The 23,939-nt window shown below is 36.0% G+C and overlaps 1 protein-coding gene and 1 long non-coding RNA gene across 10 annotated transcripts in view; one reads left to right on the plus strand and one right to left on the minus strand.

Moving 5' to 3' along the window:
* Positions 1-23,939, minus strand: part of GRM5 (glutamate metabotropic receptor 5) — an 810,828-nt gene that overhangs the window by 74,748 nt on the left and 712,141 nt on the right. For all 9 annotated transcript variants that reach the window (XM_054662592.2, XM_054662591.2, XM_063784377.1 and 6 more), the window contains 2 exons: positions 17,659-17,827; positions 11,088-11,214 (listed from right to left, as the gene is read on the minus strand). In XM_054662592.2, coding sequence (XP_054518567.1) covers positions 11,088-11,214; positions 17,659-17,827 — 296 coding nt within the window. The remainder of the gene's footprint in view (positions 1-11,087; positions 11,215-17,658; positions 17,828-23,939) is intronic.
* The window catches only part of LOC134807367 (uncharacterized), a 121,644-nt gene that overhangs the window by 67,749 nt on the left and 29,956 nt on the right, over positions 1-23,939 (plus strand). The window lies entirely within an intron of this gene.

Consider the following 23,939-nt stretch of genomic DNA (forward strand, 5'->3'; position numbering starts at 1 on the left):
GGGTAGACATTTGAGCAAGGACTTGAGGAAGGAAAGAATAGTGGTCATGTGGTTATCTGCAGTAAAGCCTTCCAGGCAGATAACTGCTAGGGAAATTACCCTGGGATAAGAGCCTTTCTGACCTTTTAATGGAAGAACAAAAAGACCAATGTATTGGGAGGAAGAACCAGATGAAGTGAAGGGAAAAGTAGGTCAGACACATGAGAGAAGACCAGGTCATACAAAACAGGAATTTGTAAGTACTTTGGCTTTTACTTTGAATGAAATGGGAAATCATTGTAGATTCTTATACAATGGAGTAACATGACCTGGCTTATTTTGTAAAAAGATATCTCTGCCAGGAATGTTGAGGAGAGACCGTAAGTAGGGGCAAGGGTAGAATCAAGGAGAAAAGTTAGGAGGTTATTTTCAGAAGAAAGATGATTAATGATGATTGTTAGGCACTTTTACTGGAGGTAGTGAGAAGTGGTGGAATTTGGGATATGAAGGATTAGCCAATGGGATTTCTTTACTGACTAAAGGATGTGCAAGACGTCAGTAGATTGACTCCAAAGTTATTGGTCTTACCTAATGAAAGAATGGGTTTATTATCAGATGAAATGTAATAGTAAGGATAAAGCAGCCTGGGAGATTAAGAAGGTAAAGACCTGGATTTCAGCGATGGAAGTGTAGAATTTAAGATATCTATTAGATATTCAAATAAATATGTCAAGTAGGCAATGGAATATTTAAGTCTGGAGATTAGGTGAGAGATCTGGACAAGATACTTTACATCGAAATGTTTATTGTGTAGATGATATTTAATGACATGAATGAAACTGGGTATGATCACCAGTGAAGCAAGTGTAGACAGAAAAGAGGATAAACACTGAGCTCTGGAGCACTCCAGCATAATAGCCTTCATTTTATTTGAAATTCATAAATGTAAAAATATCAGTGGCAATAGATGCTAGATCCTTTTTGGGAAGGTTATTTTTTTATTTTTATTTTGCCAGTGAGGAAAATATCAAAAGTGTATAATGAAGTGATCAGTGAAACTAGAAACCTTTTTTATCAGGGACAATGATAAGATAGAAAAACAAATGGCAGGTGCCGTGTAGTATTGTCACGGCTTATGGCTTTCTGGGATTTCCAAGTCACCATTAAACTTCTGCAATTTATTCATTTAGAATCAGAAGGGCTATGAAGCTAATCTAAACGAAGTTAAAAGAGATGTTTATAACAGTAAGCTTAGTTCAACGAATAAAAATTGTCTACTCTCTGCCATTGATTGTGCTAGACAGTCATTGACTTAAAGGGATCTTACTTTCAAATGTAGAAGACATTTAATAAACACCTGTTAGGCCAGGCACAGTGGCTCACGCCTGTAATCCCAGCACTTTGGGAGGCTGAGGCGGCCTGACTAACAAGGTGAAACCCTGTTTCTACTAAAAATACAAAAAATTAGCTGGCATGGTGGCATGCGCCTGTAGTCACAGCTACTCAGGAGGCTGAGGCAGGAGAATTGCTTGAACCCAGGAGGCAGAGGTTGCAGTGAGCTGAGACAGCGATGTGCCACTGCACTCCAACCTGGGCGACAGAGCAAGATTCCATCTCAATAAATAAATAAATTTAAATAAATAAATAAATAAATAAACACAGGTTAAAACTTTCCCCAAATTTTCTTCTTCATTCATTCTTAAATCAATCCATCTATCTCTCTATTCATTTTTCACCACTATATTTTAAAAACTTATTAACAGTAGAGTGATAATAGTATTCTTGAACAGTTAATGCATACGAAACTTTTTGTATGCTATAAAATAGCTCTAATAATCTTATGAACTAGTTACTACTGTTATCTCAATTTTATGGAAGAGAAAGCTGACACTCACAGATAAAAATTTCCGTGCTTTAAGTCGCACAATGAGTCACTGGTGGAGTGTGAATTTGAACATGGGCATGTTTGACTCCAAAACCTTTTGATTTAAACCACCACACTCTTAGAAGAAAATAAAGATGAATTGTTGCAGATTAGTATTTTATGCAGCACAAATTCTCAGCTGTACTTTGTTACACTACATTTGCCATAAATTCAACTTCCTTAGATTGTACTGGTGAGTGTGTAATGTAGTGAACTTATCTAGAGAAACCTAAAAAGTGCTTTAGAGACCTGGGAATTCTATTGTTAAACAAAAGTCACTTTCTTTTACAGCTGATCACCATTATGATGTTTGGTATTTAGGAAAGGATAGTTCCCATAATAGAGGCTTTGATGAAAAAGCGACCGTGAAATGGTGGTGTACTTGCTCTGAATGTTATATTGGAAAAAATATTTTGAGACACACATACATTCCTTAGATATGACATGTATCATTCCTTATGGTCTTTTTTTCTGCCTGAAAATTCATTTCTGCTTTACCTGGTTAGCATCTTATTTTCACATACATGAATTCCCTTTCCACCCAGAAGCTACCTCTGAACTTCCAAGACCTGGTTAATTTCCTCTCATCAACGTTTACTCCCATCCTAGCACTTTCTTTCCTTCCTTCATTCATTTCTTCATTTCCTCCCCTCTCTTTTATTCCTTCATTATACAAACATTAAATTGGTTCCTACACTATGGCAGGGATACTTAATGTATTGAAATTGCCTCTTTATTTGCATATGTCTCTGCCTAGGCTCTGCGATACTTGGGAGTAGGAAGTGGGGCTCGATCACCATTGTGTGCCCAATACTGGATCTAGTGCTATGTTTGGCACTAGTTGGAACTCAAATATGTGCTAATGAATAATTTCATCCTTTGTGCCACCACTGCATTTGGTGTGTGGTTTAACTATTGTATGCATTATATGTATAATTTAATGCAATTATTTAAGTAAGGTTAGGTACCTTCCATTTATATTTGTATCATCAGAACTTAGCACACTGTTAAAAAAAGAGTAGGAATGTGATAAAATCTTTTGCTGAATGAATTAATGAATGATAGATAGCCAGCTGTATAGCATATGCTCCTGTTCAGATTACTATCTAACCTAGAAACCAAGAAGCTAGATAGCAGAATTCTGAAAGCTATTCCAGTTTCAATATTAACAAGAAATATTTATTAAAGTTGCAATAATAAACTAAACTTATTTCTCATCAAAACTCATCAGAAATTTCCCCTAAAGAATCAGAAACAAATAATATTTAATAGATGCCAAGAATTTTCCCTCCTTTCCTCGTCTAAGTTTCATTATAATAGTCAAATAGCACATTTTAAGCACATTTGGAATAAAAAATATCAGAGCAGCCTGGAGATAATTAACATGTGACCAGCTTGAAGCCGATTTTTTTTCCTTCTATAATTTCCTGAAAATATGGGGCTCTAAAATGTGATTGTGGGGAGAGACAGGTAGTATAGCATAAAAACCCCAGAATCATAGCACCTGGGATTTCTTTTCCACCAGTTTTGTGGTCTTGTCCATGTATAGAATGTTCCTGAGTTTTGTTTCATTCAACCGTAGAATAATAATATCAACCTTAAAGGATTTAAAAAGATAATGCTTAAGATAGTTATAATAATTGGAAATGAAAAGAAATCTTCCCCATGTTTTTATTTAATGTGCTTATTTATTAAAAGGTAAAAAAAAAAAAAGTCCCAAGAAAAGTAGGACAAGCTGAGGAACACAAATTAAATGCACATTTTTAAAAAGAGAGCAATTCCAATGCGGGAGTTATAAAACCTGCCAGTGGTTACACCTCTTGGAGCTCATCCTCTGCTCCCTCCTTGATTCTTACCAACATCTCTTTGTTTAACTCTGCGGCTTTTTTCCTCTTAAGTGAAGAGACAAATGTTCCAACCTCCAAAGCAATTAGGTAACTCAGGGAACCAAAGGAACTTCCTAGAGAACGTCCCTATTGACATTAAGCTGTTGATACATATTGCCTTGGATGGAATAAAATGGAAGCGTTTTACAGCTTTGGACTTACGTAAGATACATTTCTTTTATGATTGAAAAGCAGGAGATAATGCTAACTTCCTGTCATAGGACTTCCCACCTGGTTACTTCTTGAAAGACAGGCTATTTTTGCTCTTTCCTTTTACTTAGTTTATTGGAAGGTTGGCAGCATCTGGTAAGCCCCACCTGTAAGTGTTTCTGTGGCTTTGGACTGGGGACCTAAAGATCTTTAGAGCTCTTACTACTTATATCTCCTCCTAAATTCTTTGATACAAAACAAATAAAAAATTCTTTCTAGGACAGTTTTTGCAGATATGTGGCAGGGAACGGTGTCCCAGAAAAAGTGTCTTGGCAAATGTTTTTCAGATAATTCTCTGAACATCTAGCTCAAATTGTTGCCTTTTATTACTTTTTCTCCCTTCTCTCTCAAACCAGACTACATTTTTCTGAGAACTAATTACCTTGTTCTATTGATTTTAATTCCTAATCAAATCTTTGTTGCTTTTGATTCACACTACATTATCCTTACCCAAACCACTGGTAGATTCACATGGATTTTTGCAAAATTTTCTTTCCCTTATCCTCTCTTTATAATTCCCAACTTAGTCTTATATTTTAAAATCTTGTCTTTTAGTGTTAAATATTTAAATAGCGCAAATAGTATGGAATCATTTAAATTATAAAATTTTTAAATATGCAGAGAAAAGTATAAATGGTATGGAACAAATAAAATCTATATTAAAAAATGTTAATATTTTGTCATATGTTTCAAATTACACACACACACACACACACACACACACACACGCTAAAGCTATAACTAAAACCTGTTTTGTAACTCCCATCTAACTCCCTTTCTTCTCTTACTAGATGATACTGCTATTCTGAAATCTGTATCCTTCCTTTTCATGTTTTTATACAATATCTACTCTTCACATTGTGACTATGTAAATAATATTTATAAAGCAGCCCATCATGATTGCATTTTCTTTCTTTTCTTTTCTTTTCTTTTTGTTTTTGAGATGGAGTCTCGCTCTGTCGCCTGAGCTGGAGTGCAGTGGCATGATCTCCACTCACTGCAACCTCTGCCTCCTAAGTTTCCCAGGTTCAAGCGATTCTCCTGCCTCAGACTCCTGAGTAGCTGGGATTACAGGCATGCACCACCGTGGCTGGCTAATTTTTTGTATGTTTAGTAGAGACAAGGTTTTGCCATGTTGGCCAGGCTGGTCTCAAACTCCTGACCTCAGGTAATCCACCCAATGTAGCCTCCCAAAGTGTTGAGATTACAGGCATGAGCCACTGCACCTGGCACATTTTCTTTCATATTCAATTTTTGAATATTCCTGGAGATAATCACCTTGCTTAAAACTATTCTCTCCACTAGAATGTAAACATTATAAGAGCAGATAATTTTACTGGTTGTGTTCATAGAAATATTTTCAGCATTTAGAACATTGCCTGAGATGGGGTTCACAACACTCTACTCCAAAATATGGCACTTTGGCATATTGAATTTTTTAAGCTGAAGGAATTTGAGAAACAGCAAGTGCAGAAAGACTTTATGTCCTTCTCCCACCCTTCACCCCTGAAGCAGGTCATAAGACCCTCATGTGAGAGGTGCCCTTCTTAGACCTGGAGGGAAGGAGCATCCCTATCTCAGAGGAGTCTGAAGGAACAGGCCTTGCTAAGTTTACCTGAGTTTACTTATGCCCTTTGTCCTATCTTCTTTCTCTACAACTCTTCATTTTACATCAAACCTAGCATACGAACAGCCAGGTTTAACTGCTTCTTCAGGTCCTTAGGAAGGTTCCAGTGTTACATAAAACTTATATTAAATAAATGTGTATGCTTTTCTTTTGTTAATCTATTTTTAGTTACAGGGGCCCCAGCCAATGAACCTAAGATGGATAGAGGGAAAATATATATTTCCTCCCCTGCAACTGGAACAGTGAAAGTGCTAGATACACATTTATTGAATGAATGACTAGATGACTGAATGAATAAATCTTTTTAAATTTCCCTTAAGATAAACTTTAAAATATTTACCATAGTTTACCAGGCTCCCCAAAAGGTGGCCTTTGCTTTCTTGTCTCATTTCTCCCTTATACTCTCAGTTCCATTTCAGTTCCTGTGTTCTGTGTCCACAACACTCTTCTCTTTCATTTTAGTTTGGCCAGCTCCCATCATTACTCCAATTTTTGCATGCCCACAATTCACTGAAGAGGCAATTTTAAATATCACCTAAGTTAGCTTTTACTGTTATGGGCTCTCACACCATTCTGGCCTTCTCTGTTGTCAATACTCAGTATCTTATTATTACTTGTCAATATTTGGAAAAATTATCTCCATGAAGGCAGGGATCCTCTTTATCCTATTTACTGCTAGCATAGGTACCTGTTAATTATAAGACAAAGGAATAACTGCTTGCTGTCCTCAATGAAAATAAGTTGAATTGAGGACATGGGCTATGTTGTGACCTCATCCTCCATTTATTTCTCATTTCTTTCATGTCTTCTTGGTTTTCATACCAGATTCTTTATTTGTCTACCTAATTCTGGTGTTCCTAAGAATTTGTGACTGCTATTGAGAATATGGCTGGCTTAAACATCATTTTAATGATTTTTATTGATGAAGATACATTCTCATAATATCATTCAATGCTCTGCATACATGTTTACACACACACACACACACACACATATTCACATGTATTTATGTGTAAAAAAAGGAACCTGTAATCCTACCACCTGTAAACACCTTAACGTTAGGTAGCCTTCATTTAGGATATTTCTATGAAAAAAATATATACACATACAAAAAGTATATGGCTAAATATATAGGTAGACATTAATGTCAGTTGATTGCTACTTTAAGTTGTTTTCTGAACAATTGTTTAATTCCAGGTGGGCTGAGATCTCTTAGCCATGCTGATAATCTTATAGGATTGTGTTGACATAAAATGAAATAACATTTCCAAGATGCTGCAAACAGTTCCTGTCACATAGAAAGCATTATATATGTACTGGTCGTTATTATCACAATGAAGGCACTGACCCAAAGGTAACTTGAGCTGTCACATTATAGGCTGAAGTAAGGTAACTATAAGCCAAGTGCATATAAGAAAGGCTTGCAATATTTCCTAAAACTGGCCCCAAGCCTTTCTGTGGCAGGCTTTGGAATAGCTGAAGCCATCAGGATGTTCTTCTAGCTAGCAATTCCGAGTGATGTGTTAACTTTGAATCAGAGTCACTGAGGTGGGCTTGCACACAGCTATAGGCTCTTTGGAAAAGTGCTGTAGATTCCAGTTAAAGGTTAAACTTCACATAATATCAACGCAAAGGCATTTCTAGGTTTGGCATTTTTCCCCTACCCAGACCACCCACACACATACACACACTCACATGTATGCACCTAGCCAGAGACAAATCATTTTATTCTTCTGTTTGAAAACCTCCACTGGCCCCACACTGTCTATATAGGATAAATTCCAAACTCGTTAAAGGCTTTACTCACAGGCTGGCCTTAATACCTACTTTAATCTTCATTTGTAACACTCTCCATCATTTTACTGGAGGTTGACACATATTTACCGAAAGCTTACTCTATGTCAGGCATTGTATTAGGTGCTGAGATTACAAATATGTTTAAGGGACAGCTATGTCCATGAGAGACTAACATTTCAGTAGGAGTGGCAGATATGTATACAGATCATTAAAATCTAGTTTGCAAAGTGATTTAAAGGGGAAAGCAGAATTTGTTTTAGAAATACAGAAGGGGAAACTTAGCAGTCTAAGTATATCAAAGAAAGCTTCATAGAGAAAGTAACACCTGAACAGAGTAAGGGAGGGTAAGTGGGAGTTACTCAAGTAAAGAAAGAGGGGTAAGCACATTCCAGGTGGAGAAGACAATATGTACACAGACAGGGAGGAATAAAATAGCATTCTGTGTGGATGAGAATTATGAGCAGTCTTTGACAACAGAATGTAAAATGAAAGATAGAAAGCAGTGGTGATTGAAACTAGAAAGATCATAGAAGGGTGGGAAAGAGGACATTTTGTATGTCATGTTGAAAGCTTGGAATATATCATACAGAGTTATAAAACCAGTGGTAAGTTTTGAGTGATGGGATTCAGGACACACTACCCTGAAGTGTGGCACCTTGGCATTTGAGAAAACAGCAGAAGCAGGAAGGTAACTCTCACCTTCCCCCCAACATTCTCCCCTGAAGCAGGTCATAAAACTCTCATTTGACAGGTTCTCTCTCTGTACCCAGAGGAAGTGAACATCTGTATATCTCTAAAAATGCAAGGTCACTGACAGCAATCTGAACAAACAGGAATAGCTGAGTTCTCCCCAGCTAACTATCATTAGATCATGCTTTTTTAATCCAATCATACTCCTCAATGACTTACCACTTCTCTATCAAACCTAGCATAAAAATACACAAGTTTTCCTGTTTCTTTGTGTTTTCCTTTCCCTATGTAAAACTTATATTTAATAAATGTACATGCTTTTCTCTTGTTAGTTTGTGTTTTGTTCCAAGGATTTAATCCACAAACCTAGGCTGGGAAGAAACGATAATTACTTTCTCCTACATGAGCAAGGAAATAAAAAAGACAGATCTGTATTTTGGATACATTATTCAGTAGCAAGATCATCTTCTCCCATCAGCACCTTCTTCAAGTAATGTGATGACACCATTTCTTGTGTGCTTGGAAAAAGTTTCAGCTTGCTGTCTCCTTTGTTGTTTTAAAGAAGTGTTAGACAAAGCATTGTTTGCAAAATCTAGGGAGATAATGGAGTACACTTTAATTTGGAATTCTGTGTGAGCTATGATCTAAGTTATTGGCTCTTTCCAACTTTAAAAATTTTTGTTGTTAAAAGCACCTTGCTTAGGAAATTTTAAATATTTATTCTGCAACAATTGCCTCAAAATAATAAACTGTGCCATTCCTGTCATTAAAAAAAGATCTGAATTCTCCCTGAAAAAATAGCAAGGTCAAAAGTGGATTAAGAGGCATGTGGCATAAATCTAGGGGCAAGGGAATAAATTGGAAAGTTACTGCAATATTTAAATATGAGATGATGAGAACACCTCTTCTGACACTGTTCTCCTACCTGCTTACCCATATACAGACATTCACATGTGCTGTTACCCCAGACTGAAATTTCTTCTTAGTTATTATTTGCTAAATATTTATATTTATAATTTAGGTCGCAGTTAATTTTTACTTCTTCAGAGAGAAATTATATGACCACAAATTTAAATTACGACCTCTCGGATATTTCCATGTTTTTATTCCTGTTCTTTGACTTCATATACAATTTGTCAGTGAGGCACACAAATAGCCCATTAGCAAACAAAGAGCTGACTAGCCATGTGCATGTGTTGTTTTATGTCTCTTTCCCCACAAGATGGTAAGATGTATGAGGACCAGGATATAGGCAACAAGTGACACGGGAAGCATTGCTGTTTTTCCACCTCAATTTCTCAAGTACCTAATATTATAATGGAAATAGTAATAATAAAATATTTATCTGTTGAAATAATGAAAGTGTGTGTTCATTCTCAATATCATAGTCTTACAGAACATGAGACAAAAAGTTACATCTGTATATTCATTCACAAGGTGCTTAGCCATGCAAGTTAGTTGACGATGCAAGACAGTTTTTTATTTTCACAATAATCCAGTTTAAAATTAGAAAAACATGTAAATAAATAGTATAAAGAAAAGATAGGAATACTGCTCCTCACCCTTCTTCAAGAAAACCAATCATAGTATTTTTTTCTTTTTGGCATTTTTGCTGTGTGTGTGCACACAGGCACACTATAGATCATCTATTCAACAAAATTTATTTAAGGCTTTGTGTTTAGAACTGGGGAAAACAGGATGAATAAGAGCATCAGAAAGCTCACAGTCTAATGGCAAAAATAAGATTCAAATGCGATCAAAAGGCACTTGGATGTTTCATTAAATCAGATTTTTTTTTTAAGAAAAGCAAAAGTTTCCTGTATACATACCAATCACCAAAAAAAGGTGAGCTGTCTTGAAAGTCCCAGGATCATGGAATTTTTAATAACCAGACTTTTAAAATAAGTGAATACAACTACTATGAGTAAAATCATTCGTCCTGGGAGGGATGGAGTCTAATACTGATGACTTTATGATCTTCTAGCCTCTAGAAGTTTTGTGCTAAATCCATCTGAATTCTAAAACCACTAGACAACCTGACATACCACATGGAGGGCTCTCTGCCTGCAAGGCTTTTTTCCTCTTTTTCTTGCATACTCAGTTCATGGGTGCCCTCCTCATGCTTCCATGTCTATAAATCTATGTCCTCTTATTATATTGTAATCATATTTTTACTTTTTTGCCTAATTTATTAATCTGTGAACTTCATTAAGATAGAGGTAGTACTTTTATTTCTATATTTTTATTTTAGTGGTAGGAAAATAAGCACTTGAGTGCATTTAATAAATGTTTATTGAAGAAAAATTGGAAGACAGTATGAAAGGAATCATATTCTGTTTATATATTGTAAAAATTAGAAAAGACTATGAAATACAGACTGGAGAACATGATGACATATTCTTTAACATCTGTTGGCACAAAGAAGCAAAAGCTAAAACAAAACAAAAAAGAAAAAAAATAAACAAGTAAAATCAAGTCTTGCCCTGTGCCAACAATACTTAAAAGCTTATTAGTTGGAGACTCCTGATTTCAATTAATAAAAACAAGAGAAGAAAAGAACTTTAGATGACATTCTGCCCAATTCGGTGATACCTTTTTGTTCTTGGATATGTCATGACATATTTTCCTCACTGGCTAAAACTTCTTTCTCTTCACCTAAAATGACACACATAACTGGGACCCTATTTAGGAACTTCTGGGAATGTCCTGGGCATGAGGGAAGAATGCCCAGTAGACAAGCTAGGAATACTGATCTAAGTTTAGAGTGAAGACAGACATATAGGCAGATCTCTCCCAGAGATCCGAAGATTTGAATAAGTAGCTCAGACTTTGGGAAGCTTGTGTTCCTAAGGAAATTATTTGTTCCATAAATAAGACTACCCAAGATGAGTAACGCTTGGGGATGTGACCCCCCTCTCCCACGTCTGCACCTTTTTTCAGTTAATTTATATGTGGTAAGATTGTGATAGATTACCTGTGAGATCATCAGTGGGCCAAGACCCCAGTTGGCATGCCTTGCATGTGTACTCATCAAAGACATACTCATTCTCCTTACAAGGTGTACAGGTCCAACAACAGCTGACTTCTCCCTTTCGGATCACCTAAGGCAAATATTTGAAATTTAGATTTTTTTTTGCATAGATAAAAATCCAACAATTCTATATTCCAATGTGCTGTTTTGCAAAGCAGAAAGGCCTTTCGCATACATTATTTTAAATGTTTTCAGATAAGCAGTACAATTTTTAATATTAATTTATAATTAAAGAAAATAAGGCTGAGTTTAAACAAGTCCAGCGTCATAAAGTTAGCTTGTGGCAGGATAAAGAATTAAATTAAATGAAAGTCTTTGGATAATTAGCCTTGGAAACCTGTATTTAATTAAGTACCTGTGCTTGTGCTCATATGTAGATACACATAACTGAATTCACCCCAGTATCTGCTCTGCTTCTCCTTTCCTTAAGTTAAGAACTTCTGCTCCCTGGATTTACCTTAGCTTCCTTCCCTCCATTAGTTGAATAATTGTGAGCAAAAAACACTGTATATTTCCTAATCTTCTAAAATCTGTCCATATTGATAAAAATAATTAGGAATTTGTATTGGGTAGAACATAGCAAAAGATTAAGATTTTCCTGGAGATGATCTCTTGGTCTCTTTCTACGAAAAATCTGATTCAACAATTCAGCCCATTCTTTCCTATTTTGGTAGCCTTGTTTTGTTTGAAGGTAGATGAGGTCACTGAGACTATTATATACCTCTTAATCTATCTGACTTTTTTAAGGTAATGGAAAATAATTGAAATAATTTAACAGTTGAAAGAGTCACAGATGTTATTCTTTCGAAATAGATGTACCTTTTCTTCCCCACCATTGGTGCATGAAAAGCCTCTCCGGAATAGACAGCATTCATTAAATGTTCTTTTAAATAATTAAAACTGTGATTAATATTCAGCAATGACCAGACACAGTAATGATTACACTTTATATTTCTAGTCTTACATGCTGACTCTAGTAATGACCTTTGATAATAACATCAGCTAGATACCTATAGCCAAATATAATTGTAAGCTGACAACTGTTTGTTACATTTTTGTAGTATTTCTTGTGTTGACTCTTAAAACTACAAAAATACAAGCAGGGAATAATGGCAAAAGGGCCTGAAATAGCTTTTCCCTAAAGTAACTAAATAAGTGAGGCAAAATTGCTCCTTAGACCTGATTAAAGTATTCTTCATAATAATATCGACTATTTCCAGGCTCTTTAGTACTTGTCACATACTGTTATCCCATTAAAACATTAGAACAGCTCTGTATGAAGTAGCTGGTTTATTTTTTTCATTTTCTTAGGGGAGAAAACTAAGGTAAAGTTAGCTCACATAGCATGTTAGGGTAAATAAGGGATCAAACAATGTATGTTGGACTTCAAATGCTCATGCTTATAAACATTGAGTCTTACTGGAAGATAGACTGTGTGATATTTTGAAAGACGCAGGGGAAAGAGCACTGGCTTGGGAATCAAGTAGCACCAGGGTTCTAGTCTTATTTATAGCCACTAAGTAGTTGTGCAGCCTTGAGTAGTCCTCCAGCTAATGCTCAGTTTCTTTTAACTGGACCTGTTGCTTTTAAGATAATAATATCTACCTTATAAGATTTCCTTAGGATTAAATAAAACAACACAGTGATTTGTAAAGTGTAGAACACTCTAATAATGTTACCTATTTCATTAATAATAGGCACATAAATGTCCATATACAGAAATGAAGAATTTCATTTTCAAGGTATACCACACTTGGCAAAACTATCCTTGAACAATTATTAGATTTTGTAATGCAAACAGGCATATTGCAAAGCTGAAGGAGTGTCTTTCAGAACTTAGCAGGGATTAGCAAATAAAAGCAGCTGCATTTCCCCCCACTAGAAATACCTTGATTTCCTATGGTTCAGTTTTCATTGGTTTGTGAATTTCAGGTGTTTACTAAAATAAATTCATGCCCTTTTCCAAGAAGAATTCCAATGTTACAATCTCTTTTTGAATCAATAGTGATAACTTAATATGTTTCCCTCTGATAATTTAGAAATTGTTTTATGTTTTCATATTTTATGTTCTGTTTCACATCTATTTTGAACACGAGGTAGTGACAATTCTCTTTCATGGCAATTTAACATTCTGGAAGTAGTGGTGCTTTCTTTTTTATTTATTTTATTTTTTGAGACAGAGTCTTGCATTGTTGCTTAGGCTGGGAGTGCAGTGGCGCCATCTTGGCTCACGGCAGCCTTGACCTCCCCAGCCCAAGAGAGCCTCCCACCTCAGCTTCCTGAATAGCTGGGACTACAGATGTGTGCCACCATGCCCAATTATTTTTGTTCCTTATTTTTTTTGAAGAGATGGGGTCTCACTAAATTGCCTAGGCTGATCTTGAACTCCTGAGCTCAAGGGATTCTCCCACCTCGGCCTCCCAAAATGTTGAAATTATACTCATGAGCCACTGCACCCACCCAGCGGTGCTTTCTTTATGAATAACAATATATAACATATCTGAAACTTTACTAGACTAAATCCTTTCATGGAAACTAAGTTTACAAACTCTGGACAATGCCTTGAGATGTTGATATCATGAATGAAATCGCTGTTAAACCATATTAAGAAAATCTTGTAAATTGTACATTTAATAGAGTAAAAATGACATCTGGTTAGGAAAATGGAGTTTGGGATTTTTAAAAAAGGACTAAGCAAATATTATTACAAAATGACCAGTATTAAAAATATGATAATAGGCTGGGTGCGGTGGCTCAGGCCTGTAATCCCAGCACTTTGGAAGGCTGAGGTGGGCGGATCACGAGGTCAGCAGATCGAGACCATCCTGGCCAACATGGTGAAACTCCGCCTCTACTAAAAATACAAAAACATTAGCCAGGTGTGGTGGCACTCACCTGTAATCCCAGCTACTCTGGAGGCCGAGACAGGAGAATCACCTGAACCCGGGAGGCGGAGGTTGCAGTGAGCCGAGATCGCGCCACTGCACTCCAGCCTGGAGACAGAGCAAGACTCCGTCTCAAAAAAAAGAACAAAAAATTCTGCATGTGGAAGTTACATTTTCCCTTTCTTCCTTCCCTCCCTCCCTCCTTCGCTCCCTCCCTCCTTCTCTCTCTCTCTCTCTTTCTCTCTTTTTCTCTTTCTTTTTGACGTAGTCTCACTCTGTCGCCCAGGCTGGAGTGCAGTGGCGCCATCTAGGCTCACTGCAAGCTCGGCCTCCCGGGTTCACGCCATTCTCCAGCCTCAGCCTCCCAAGTAGCTGGGACTACAGGCGCCTGCCACCTCGCCTGGCTAATGTTTTTGTATTTTTAGTAGAGACGGGGTTTTACCATGTTAGCCAGATGGTCTCGATCTCCTGACCTTGTGATCCGCCCACCTAGGCCTCTCAAAGTGCTGGGATTACAGGCGTGAGCCACCCCGCCCGGCCCTAGAAGTTACATTTTCAAAATGTATTGCTGTGAAGGGTCAAAAATAAACAAAAATTATGTGGTAATTTACACTGTGTAATCTTTCTACAGGAAGCACTGGAAATTATGAATATTGATATTCTTGGTGGATATGTAAATAATTGTACATGAATTTAAACCCCTCACAATGAAGAGTTTAACTGCAAGATAATTGGCCAAGATGAAAACCTCTTTTGTCTTGATATAACAAGTGTTAGCAAACTTTTTTTTTGTACAAAGGACCAAATTGTAAATATTTAGGCTTTGGGCCATACAGTCTCTATTGCAACTCAGCAACTCAGCTATCCAACTCTGCCACTGTAGCAGGAAAGTAGCCACGGAGACTATATAAACAAATGAGCATGGCTGTATTTTAATAAAACTTTATTTACAAAGACAGGTAGTAGGTCAGATTTAGTCTGTGGGCCATAGTTTACCAGCTGTTGCTGTATACCATAATAAGACATACAGAAAATTTCAGATATCTAATATTTCGAGCCATTTAGCAGACATTAATTAATTTATTTTTATCTTCATTTACCTTATCTTTCTTCTTTCTGGTCTTATGCTTTCCAAATCTTCAGACCTACCCTTTGAGGGCCTTACTATCAGTATTAAAATATTTCAGTTTCAGTCTTAATCACAGATGAAAAAACACATGAAATGTCTTCTAAACAGAGTGAAGGTAAGGTTGATTGAAAACACCAAGTCCAATGGCTCTAGGAATACACTGCCTGAAATGTGGTGTGGTAGTGCTTCAAGAACTGTTTGATTAGCAAATAAATTATTTTGATATCATTTTTCCCTATGGCATTGCATACCAATAGCTGCCCTAACTCCCTTTTTATTATATCTTTGTCTTCTCTTCCTTCATTGAATTTTCATTTCCTGTAAGTGTGGCCACATCTTCTTTAGCCTAAGAGTAATTTTTTAATGTCCTCAAATTACCAAATTATCCATTACATGCTTTTTTATCACATACTTCTTTTTCTTACACTCTTTATTTTTTTCAATTGACACATAATAATTGTACATATTTATGGGTTACATAGTGATGTTTTGATACACATATAACAATCAGATCAGGGTAATTAGCATAGCCATCATCTCAAATATTTATTATTTCTTCATGTTAGGAATGTTCAGTATCCTCCTTCTAGCTATTTGAAACTATAGATTACTTTTAACTGTATTCATCCTACAGTGCTAAAGAACACTGGAATTTATTCCTCCTATCTAGCTGTGATTTTGCTTCCTTTAACAAAGCTCTTCCTATCCCTCTCTTTCCTCCTTCCCTTCCTACCCTCTAGTATGCTCTGTTCTAATTTTTACTTCTGTGAGATCAACATTTTTTATCTTGCACATATAAGTGAGAACACGTGATGTTTAATTTTCTGTCCTTGGCTTATTTCACTTCACATTCTATTCTCCAGTTCTGTCTACGTTGCTGTGAATGACAGGATTTCATTCTTTGTTATGGTTGAATAGTATTCTATTATGTAGATAAACTACATTTTCCTTATCCATTCATCTTGATACTCAATTGCCATTACATTCTATTCAATCTGGCAGGCCCAGATGAAGGGTGAACCCTCAGTTTTCATGCCTTTCCCTCGTTGTTCCTCTTCTTTGACCTTTCTCTTCCACTGACTACCATCTTATGTGACAGTGTGCTCTCTGGTTGTCTATCTCTCTGTACCTGTTGCTGCTCAGCCTCTACCTTTTCTTCCTTTTTTTGTACTTTGAAAGCAGAAATTCTCCAAGGTATATTCTTGGTCCGTATTTATTTTTTATTTACACTTTTAGGTTCTGCAATTTTATTTATTTTAATAGCTTCAACTTTAACTCTATTCAATCAATTCCTAAATCTGTATTCTTAGCTTTATTTTTCATTGCTCTAGACCAAGCTTTTAATCACTGGATGGCTATTTTAAAACCAACATGCCCACAAACTAACCAATCGCCTTTTCTCTAAAGCCATCCCCATTTTTCTATTCCTGGAAATGCAACCTTTTAGTTACTAACACTTAGAATTTCAGTTGATTGTGTTGACTTCTTTATCTTCCACAACTCGGCATCAAATTGGTTGTCAGCCTGATTGAATCTACAAAAGTTTTCTCCAAATGTGTCTTCTGGCCCCTTTTCATTCTGTTTCTTCCCTAATTCAAGGCCTTGTTACCACTATCACAGCATCCTTCTAACTTGTCTCTTCTTTCTTGTTTCATAAATCTGTTTATTCATCTTCCTTACCACAGCTCAACTTATGCCAGCATCTTGGTCAAAATTATTCTCTGACTCCAGTTTAATAAAAATTAAGTTCAATGTATTTAGTATGATGTTCAAAACTCTCCACAAATCTGGGTTCAACTTATTTCAACTTTCTCTTTTATAATAACCATTTAGAGCATTGCACTCTAGATTATTCTCTTGTTGCTGGACAGTCTTCAATTGACCACTTTGGTCCCTTTTCTTTTACTGTTCTTTCTATATGAATGTTCTCTCCCTGAAATCATATTCATTTTCTATGGTCCATTGTTTGACATTTTATTCAGTAGAAATATCTCTATCCCTTTTGTACAAACTTATATAGTCCTCTTCTTTTCTTTCTTAACAAAATCATCACATTTTACATGATATTGCTTATCTGTGTCCATGATATTTTCTCACATAGACTGTAAGTCTTCTGACAATAAAGCGTGTCTCATTTATTTTTGCCTAATCAATATTAACTATTATATTAATAAACATTTGATGAATATTTATTAAATAAATTAGAATTAGTGTCTTTTCTAACTGTAAACTTTATTCCCAGGAAGTCATGTCTTTAAAGGCTTGTATGAGCAGAAACGGTGTGGGCAAACATGACTCATCAACTGGTTCAATCAAACCAACTAATAAGACTATTGTGAGTTGCACATGGGATTTCACAAGGAATGAGTGGGAATTTCTGACATTAGAAGCTTACAATATAAAAAGTAAAATAAGTGTCTAAAATTTTTAAAAATAGCCAATGATAATTAACACTGTTGAATTTACAACGAAAATGAAAGAAACATAGATTCCATTTTACCTTGATCTGGCCTTTCTCACATGGTTCACTGCACACAGATCTGATGATGTTGCTTTTCTTGGACCATACTTCATCATCATCCATTTTTAATTCTCCATTGTCCCAACTTCCAACGTTGATATAATCAAAGTAATCTTTTCCCATTTCCTTGAAATTCATTATTTCATACCTTAGGAATAAGAATATGATAATTATGCAGCTTAAGATGTAAATATTCAGCTTTGAAAAGGCAATATATTTTATTCCCAAAAATGTGTCCCTTGTCATATAAGTAGCACTGGAATTTTCCATGACAGTACACTTAGAATAACAAAAAAAATCTGTCTATTTTACTTTCTCTGCAGAGACCATTTTTGTACTTTCAAGCTTACACCTGAAATAGAAAGTAATCCCATGTGAGAAGGTGACTTGACCCCAGCAGGATGAAAGACAGTTTCGAAATAACTTCAAGAAGTTTAACCGAGTACTGTTAGGCTTCTACAAAAGAAAGGTTTTTGTCTGTATTCAAGTAAAATGATAAAACTTACATTTACTAACCAAGTGAGAAATTTGGTAAATCTTTCATCTTATTTTCAGCTTTAGGGGATATAGGGATAATTTACAGAGGGCCTCATTTAACCTTTCTTACTTTGCCCATTATCAATGGCTAAATTCATTGTACAAAGATAATTGTGAGAGTGATGTTTAAAAAAGTTTGAAAATAGCTTCTAAAGCACCTCATGCAATGTAAACATCCTGGAAGAGAGTAGTTCCTTGTGAGTTCTCAGCCTTTGCTAGCTATTGTTTTTTGAGTATGCGGATAGAAATGTAAAAAGAGAAAATCAATGTGCTAACTTACAAGTCTTTTCTTATAAGTAAGCTCATTTCTAGAGAACAATCTCTGAAATAATTTTCCAATTTGAGGATATTGGATAAGCGATATCACCACTATCTCAGTTTCTACAGGTATGTCTCAGGTACACACTGTGTTCATGTAATATTTTATACTGTTTACCCCCTCAGGACTTATAGTACTGACAGATAGACATATAAATGCCTCCTCCAACTTCCTATGCTCAGCATGTGTAGCTATCTGGAAATTGATATGAATGGAAAATGTTCTCGCTTTTGGATTCAAGTGATGAGATTACTATACACAAACCAATGTTCTGTACAGAAATACTGAGAACAAAACTGCCATCAATCTATTGAAACTTATGTTATAAAATGATGCCATTCTGTTTTCACTCCCAGTCACATTTTTTACTGTAGTTTTTTTTTCTTCAGAATACTACCTCATTCTTGTTTTGTTGGTTGTTCAGTAACTTGATAATTTTCCTGCAGTCAGTAACAATTTGGTGTAACTGTCTAAATTCTACTTCTAAATCAAAAATACCAATTTATAGGATACTTTCCTTCCCTCTCGGTCACAATTATCCTGTGGCCTCTGTGCATGCAATGAGTTGAGATATTAGAGCACAGAGCACTGAGGTAAAAAGAACTCACGTGTTATGTCATTGGCTACTTCAAATATATGAGCTTTAAGTATTCAAAGGGTGACTTTCTATGAGCAAATAACCTTTGAAGATTCTAGGATGGGAGAAAGAGAAATGTCAGTGTCAGACTTGTTTCTTTGCTGCTGATAATTTGAAGAAATATGTGGGTGTCATTCCTTACTCAAAAATGAGCTGTCAACTCTGTTTCTAGCAATTCTTAAGTCTGAAAAGTTTAGTTCACACTGTTAATTTTACAGATAATGGACTGAAGCTCAGTGAGGTTAATTAGTACAGATTACAGAGTATGTAAGCATCAGAGCTAGGACCTAAACCAAGCCTTTAGATTTCAAGTCTGCAGTTCCTTCTTCCTTATTAGACTGCTCCAAATCCTGGGTACTGCTCCAAATCCTGGGTAGAGCTAAGAGATCATATTTTCCTTGCTTAAATATTGTAAAAATTTGAAACAATTTATATTGTAAGGCTTTTATCTCTATATCCATGCCTCTTTGTTTTATGTATGACAAATGGTAAAAAGTAAAGAGATCCAGTTTTTGAAAAATAAACATGAAAACTCTATAGATTGGAAAATCACATTTGACAGGGAACTTGTTTTAAGGAAAGTTAAACCTTAATTTCAGTTGAACTCAATAAACTTGTTATAATTACATTAGAGACAATGAACCCTCCCTTTGGAATTAGCCTTTAGATTTCTGGTCATTGTTTCTTAATACAAGGCAAACACAAAGATATTATCACTCACGGCTTAAGCTGTGAAAATAGAACATTGCTTTAAAAATCTTTTTTTAGTACACTAAAAAAAGAAATAGATAATATGTCTCCACAAAAGAATATTCTCCCGTTCACTTGTGAATTGGTATGAGCCTTTTTAATTTTCAGAGATAGAATATAGCTTTTATTCTCCAACAAAAGGAAAATAAAGTGAGTGTTTAAAATATACTCTTATGTAACTTTTAGTTAAGAATCAAAAGACATAATGGCTTCTTGCAATCTTTAGCCATGATTCAATCTAGAAGACTGTATTTTGTTTTCCAATAAAATAACAGGAGGCCAGGCACGGTGGCTCACGCCTGTAATCCCAGCACTTTGGGAGGCTGAGGCGGGCAGATCATGAGGTCAGGAGATCGAGACGATCCTGGCTAACATGGTGAAACCCCGTCTCTACTAAAAATAAAAAAAATTAGCCGGGCGTGGTGGCAGGCGCCTGTAGTCCCAGCTACTTGGGAGGCTCAGGCAGGAGAATGGCGTGAACCCGGGAGACGGAGCTTGCAGTGAGCCTAGATCGCGCCACTGCACTCCAGCCTGGGTGACAGAGTGAGACTATCTCAAAACAAAACAAAACAAAACAAAAAAACAGTAATTCAGTGTGCTCTTTGTTTTTGATGACTTTAGTAAAGATCCAACTTGCACATATTCAGTGTCAGAAGCAAAGATTAGTGTGTCATTCCAATCACAAGACACTTTAATATAAATCTCCAGCCCAGTTTCTTTTTTCTCCTTCCCATCCCCTTTCTCCCATTTATCTCCTCCTCCTTCTCTTCTTCCTCAATCCTCCTCCTCCTTCCTCCTCCTCCTCTTCCTCCTTCTTCCTCCTGCTCCTTCTCCCTCTCCCTCTCCCTCTCCCCCACCCCTTCCCCCTCTCCCTCCCCTTCCCTCGCCCTCCCCTGGCCTTTCTTTTTCATTGCACCTCTTGGTTTCTATATTTCTCTGCTTCTGAAATGTTTTTCTCAGCACAGTGTGTTTGTATATGTAATTTATCTTCTTTAATACCTGTCCCTTCCTTCCCCTTACTCTCTAACTCCTCATGTCTGCTCTTCCTTAACCAGCCAAAATTTAAACCTAGAATATTCTAAATAATTTTAAAAATAAATTTTATATATTGCTCAAAATCAAAATAAACAAAATATGTTACAATAACAACAACAAAAAGTTCTATTAAAGCATTTAAGGTAAACTAGAGAAAGTCAGGTTTCAATTGAACAGAAATAAGGAAATTTCTAAATGGCTAGAACTCTGAAAATTAGAGAAGATTGTCTTCAGATGATAATGAGGGATTTATTCAAGGGGCTGAAACAGGGTTGTTGTTAGAGAAAGTGAAAAATCATTTGGAGAAGACTGATGAGTATTACTTTTATGTGGGTCCTAAGGCTCTTTCAATCTATAATTCCGATGCTAAGGTGCTTTTGTTAAAAATTCTTAAATGTGTGCTAAATTATTTGTGGGTTGGCATAATACATACTCCCAAGCCCTGGTCCATACAACAAAGCAATTACAATGATCTGTGCCTTTGGGGTTGGACAATCATAGAGTAATGAGAGATCACAGAGTTAGTTAGACCAAAAATGTGAATGGCACCTAATAATGCAACACCCTTATACTGTATGTTAATACATTGAACCATTTCAAATGTAATATAAGAAAAAAAAAGAAGGTAAATTTTTACTTGATGATTGTGCCTGAGATTTGTGTATGTCCTTGCCCTGTTATTTAATTGACTATGCAACCTTGGACATGTCTCTTTCTTTCTATGACACAGATTTTTTTACCAGGAAAATCTGGACATTGAAGCAGAACATCTGTTTCTATGAGCAGAGACATATATCAAGAATCCGCGTGCACACAAAGTCGTTAGCTGCCATTTCTACTATTCTAGCCTCGTATTTTCTATTTACCGCATCTGTTTGTGCTCCTCTGTTCTTTCTTTCCTGCCCTATTTTGGGACTTTTCTTTTCTTTTCTTTCTTTCTCTCTCTCTTTCTCTCATTCTCTTTCTCTCTCTTTTGTTCTTTCTTATCTCTCTATTGGCTTTTAAATACTCCTCTTTGTATTAAAATTTTTGTGGTTGCTCAAGAGATTACAATATGCATTTTTATTCTACTTAATATTGAGTCACTTAATGTAAAATATAAGAAATTTGGCTGTGTGCAATTTCAAATTCTTTTTCATTTTTGCCGTTGTTTTCAAATACTTTGCACCCATGTACTTACAAACCCCACAATGTAATGTTTTAGTTTTTTGCTTTAATTAGTTAGTTGTACTCAGTCTAACATTGGGTGTCCATGTTTCCCCTGCCTATTATGGTCAATTCCGGGTGGCAGCCACGCATCTTAAACTTTAATTCTCAATGGAGTCCCTAAACCCGAGATTAGCAAACTTTTGCTGTGAGGGGATGTATGGTAAATATTTTAGGCTTTGAGATGGTTTCTATTCACCTCTGCCATTGTGGTGTACAAGCAGCTATAGCACCTACATAAATCAGTGTGACTGGGTTCCAAAAAACCTTTCTTATAAAAACAAGCAGCAGACTCCATGTGGTCTGCAGATCACAGTTTGATGACTGATGACTGGTGATCTAGTCTGTTAATGGTAAAATAGTAAAGGTCCATATTTCTTATCGGTAATTGTGAAATCTTTAGAGCTCTGAAATTTTTTTTTTTTTTTTTTTTTTGTAACTCACTTGGCAGCAAAACATGACATTACCTGAACTTTATCTAGGGTTGAAATGTGACTGGAACTAAATGAGGCTATTTATAGTCTTGTTTATCACAATGTGAATATTCGTATGTTTTGCTGCAGAAATATTAATGTGTTTATTAGGGAGTGCTATTACATATTATGTTAGGGGCATTATATGATTGTTTAGGCTTTTGTAAATTCAAAAATTCTGGGTTCTGTAACACCTGGCACCATGGTTTTCATTAGAGCATTGGGTACTGATAGTAGACTAATCAGATGAGAGATTTAAAAACAATGATTAAAACGTGCTAACAGTCTGCAAGTGTGTGCCAGAGTGAGTTGCCATCTCTCTTAGCTTCCTCTGTTTAGGATCCTCCGCTTTTAACTCTGGAATTGTAGAGGATTCCTTAATCACCCCAGGATCCTTTGCTTTCTCACTCAGCTGGGAATGCCTTTGATTTGGCAGAATGCTTTTGCTCCACAAAAATAACAACCTAATGTCTACAAATAAGTTTTCCCAGAATATAGTGTCTTTAAAATTTTGATCCTGGTTGATTAATTGTCAGGCTGTTGTATAATGTTAGAAGTTGAAGCCCAGGAGACAGAGTTAAAATTTTGACTCTATCATTTACTAGACTGTGTTTTTGGGCAAGTCATTGAACTTTTGTAAGCCTTGGTTTTCTTTAGCTGGAAAAAAGAATGGTAACATTACTTACCTCATAGGATTAAACAGTAGAACACTTGGCTTAGTGTTTGGCTCAGAACACACACTCAATATATGCTAGTTATAATTTTTTTTGTAAAAGTAACTGGATTATTTGGAGAAACAAAAGGTGGTAAATCACCTTTTCCTGAGTCTGCTTCATGCCCTTAGAGGCCAACTCTGATAATTTATTCATGGGTTAATGTTATACTCAAACCTGGTAGTGCAAGGATAGACTCAAAGCAATCCTGAATTCCCAGAAGTTGTTTGCAAAATTTTAAGTATGTTGTTCTTGAAAGAATATCTATACATTTTGTCTGAGTCTTGAAGGGATGATTGTTCCAAAAAAATATTAAGAACCCCTTACAACATATTTGGATGATTATGAATAAGGTAGCGATGTTCTGCCAGATCCATCAAGGTTTCCCATTGGAATAGAGCTGGACCTTCTGAGGCATCTCCTCCCTCCCTGGTTTGCAGAATGGTTTGGGTACCTGATATAAAAACTCTTGAATTGGTGGAGCTACAGTCATCAGATTCTATCAGCAAGTCCTAAGCTGATGTCAGAACTCTAGAGATGCACATGGGAATAATAAATTCCTGTGCAGATATCTGAGCCCAGGCCTTGAC

The sequence above is a fragment of the Pan troglodytes genome, chromosome 9 (assembly GCF_028858775.2).
Source record: "Pan troglodytes isolate AG18354 chromosome 9, NHGRI_mPanTro3-v2.0_pri, whole genome shotgun sequence".
Taxonomy (NCBI): Eukaryota; Metazoa; Chordata; class Mammalia; order Primates; family Hominidae; genus Pan; species Pan troglodytes.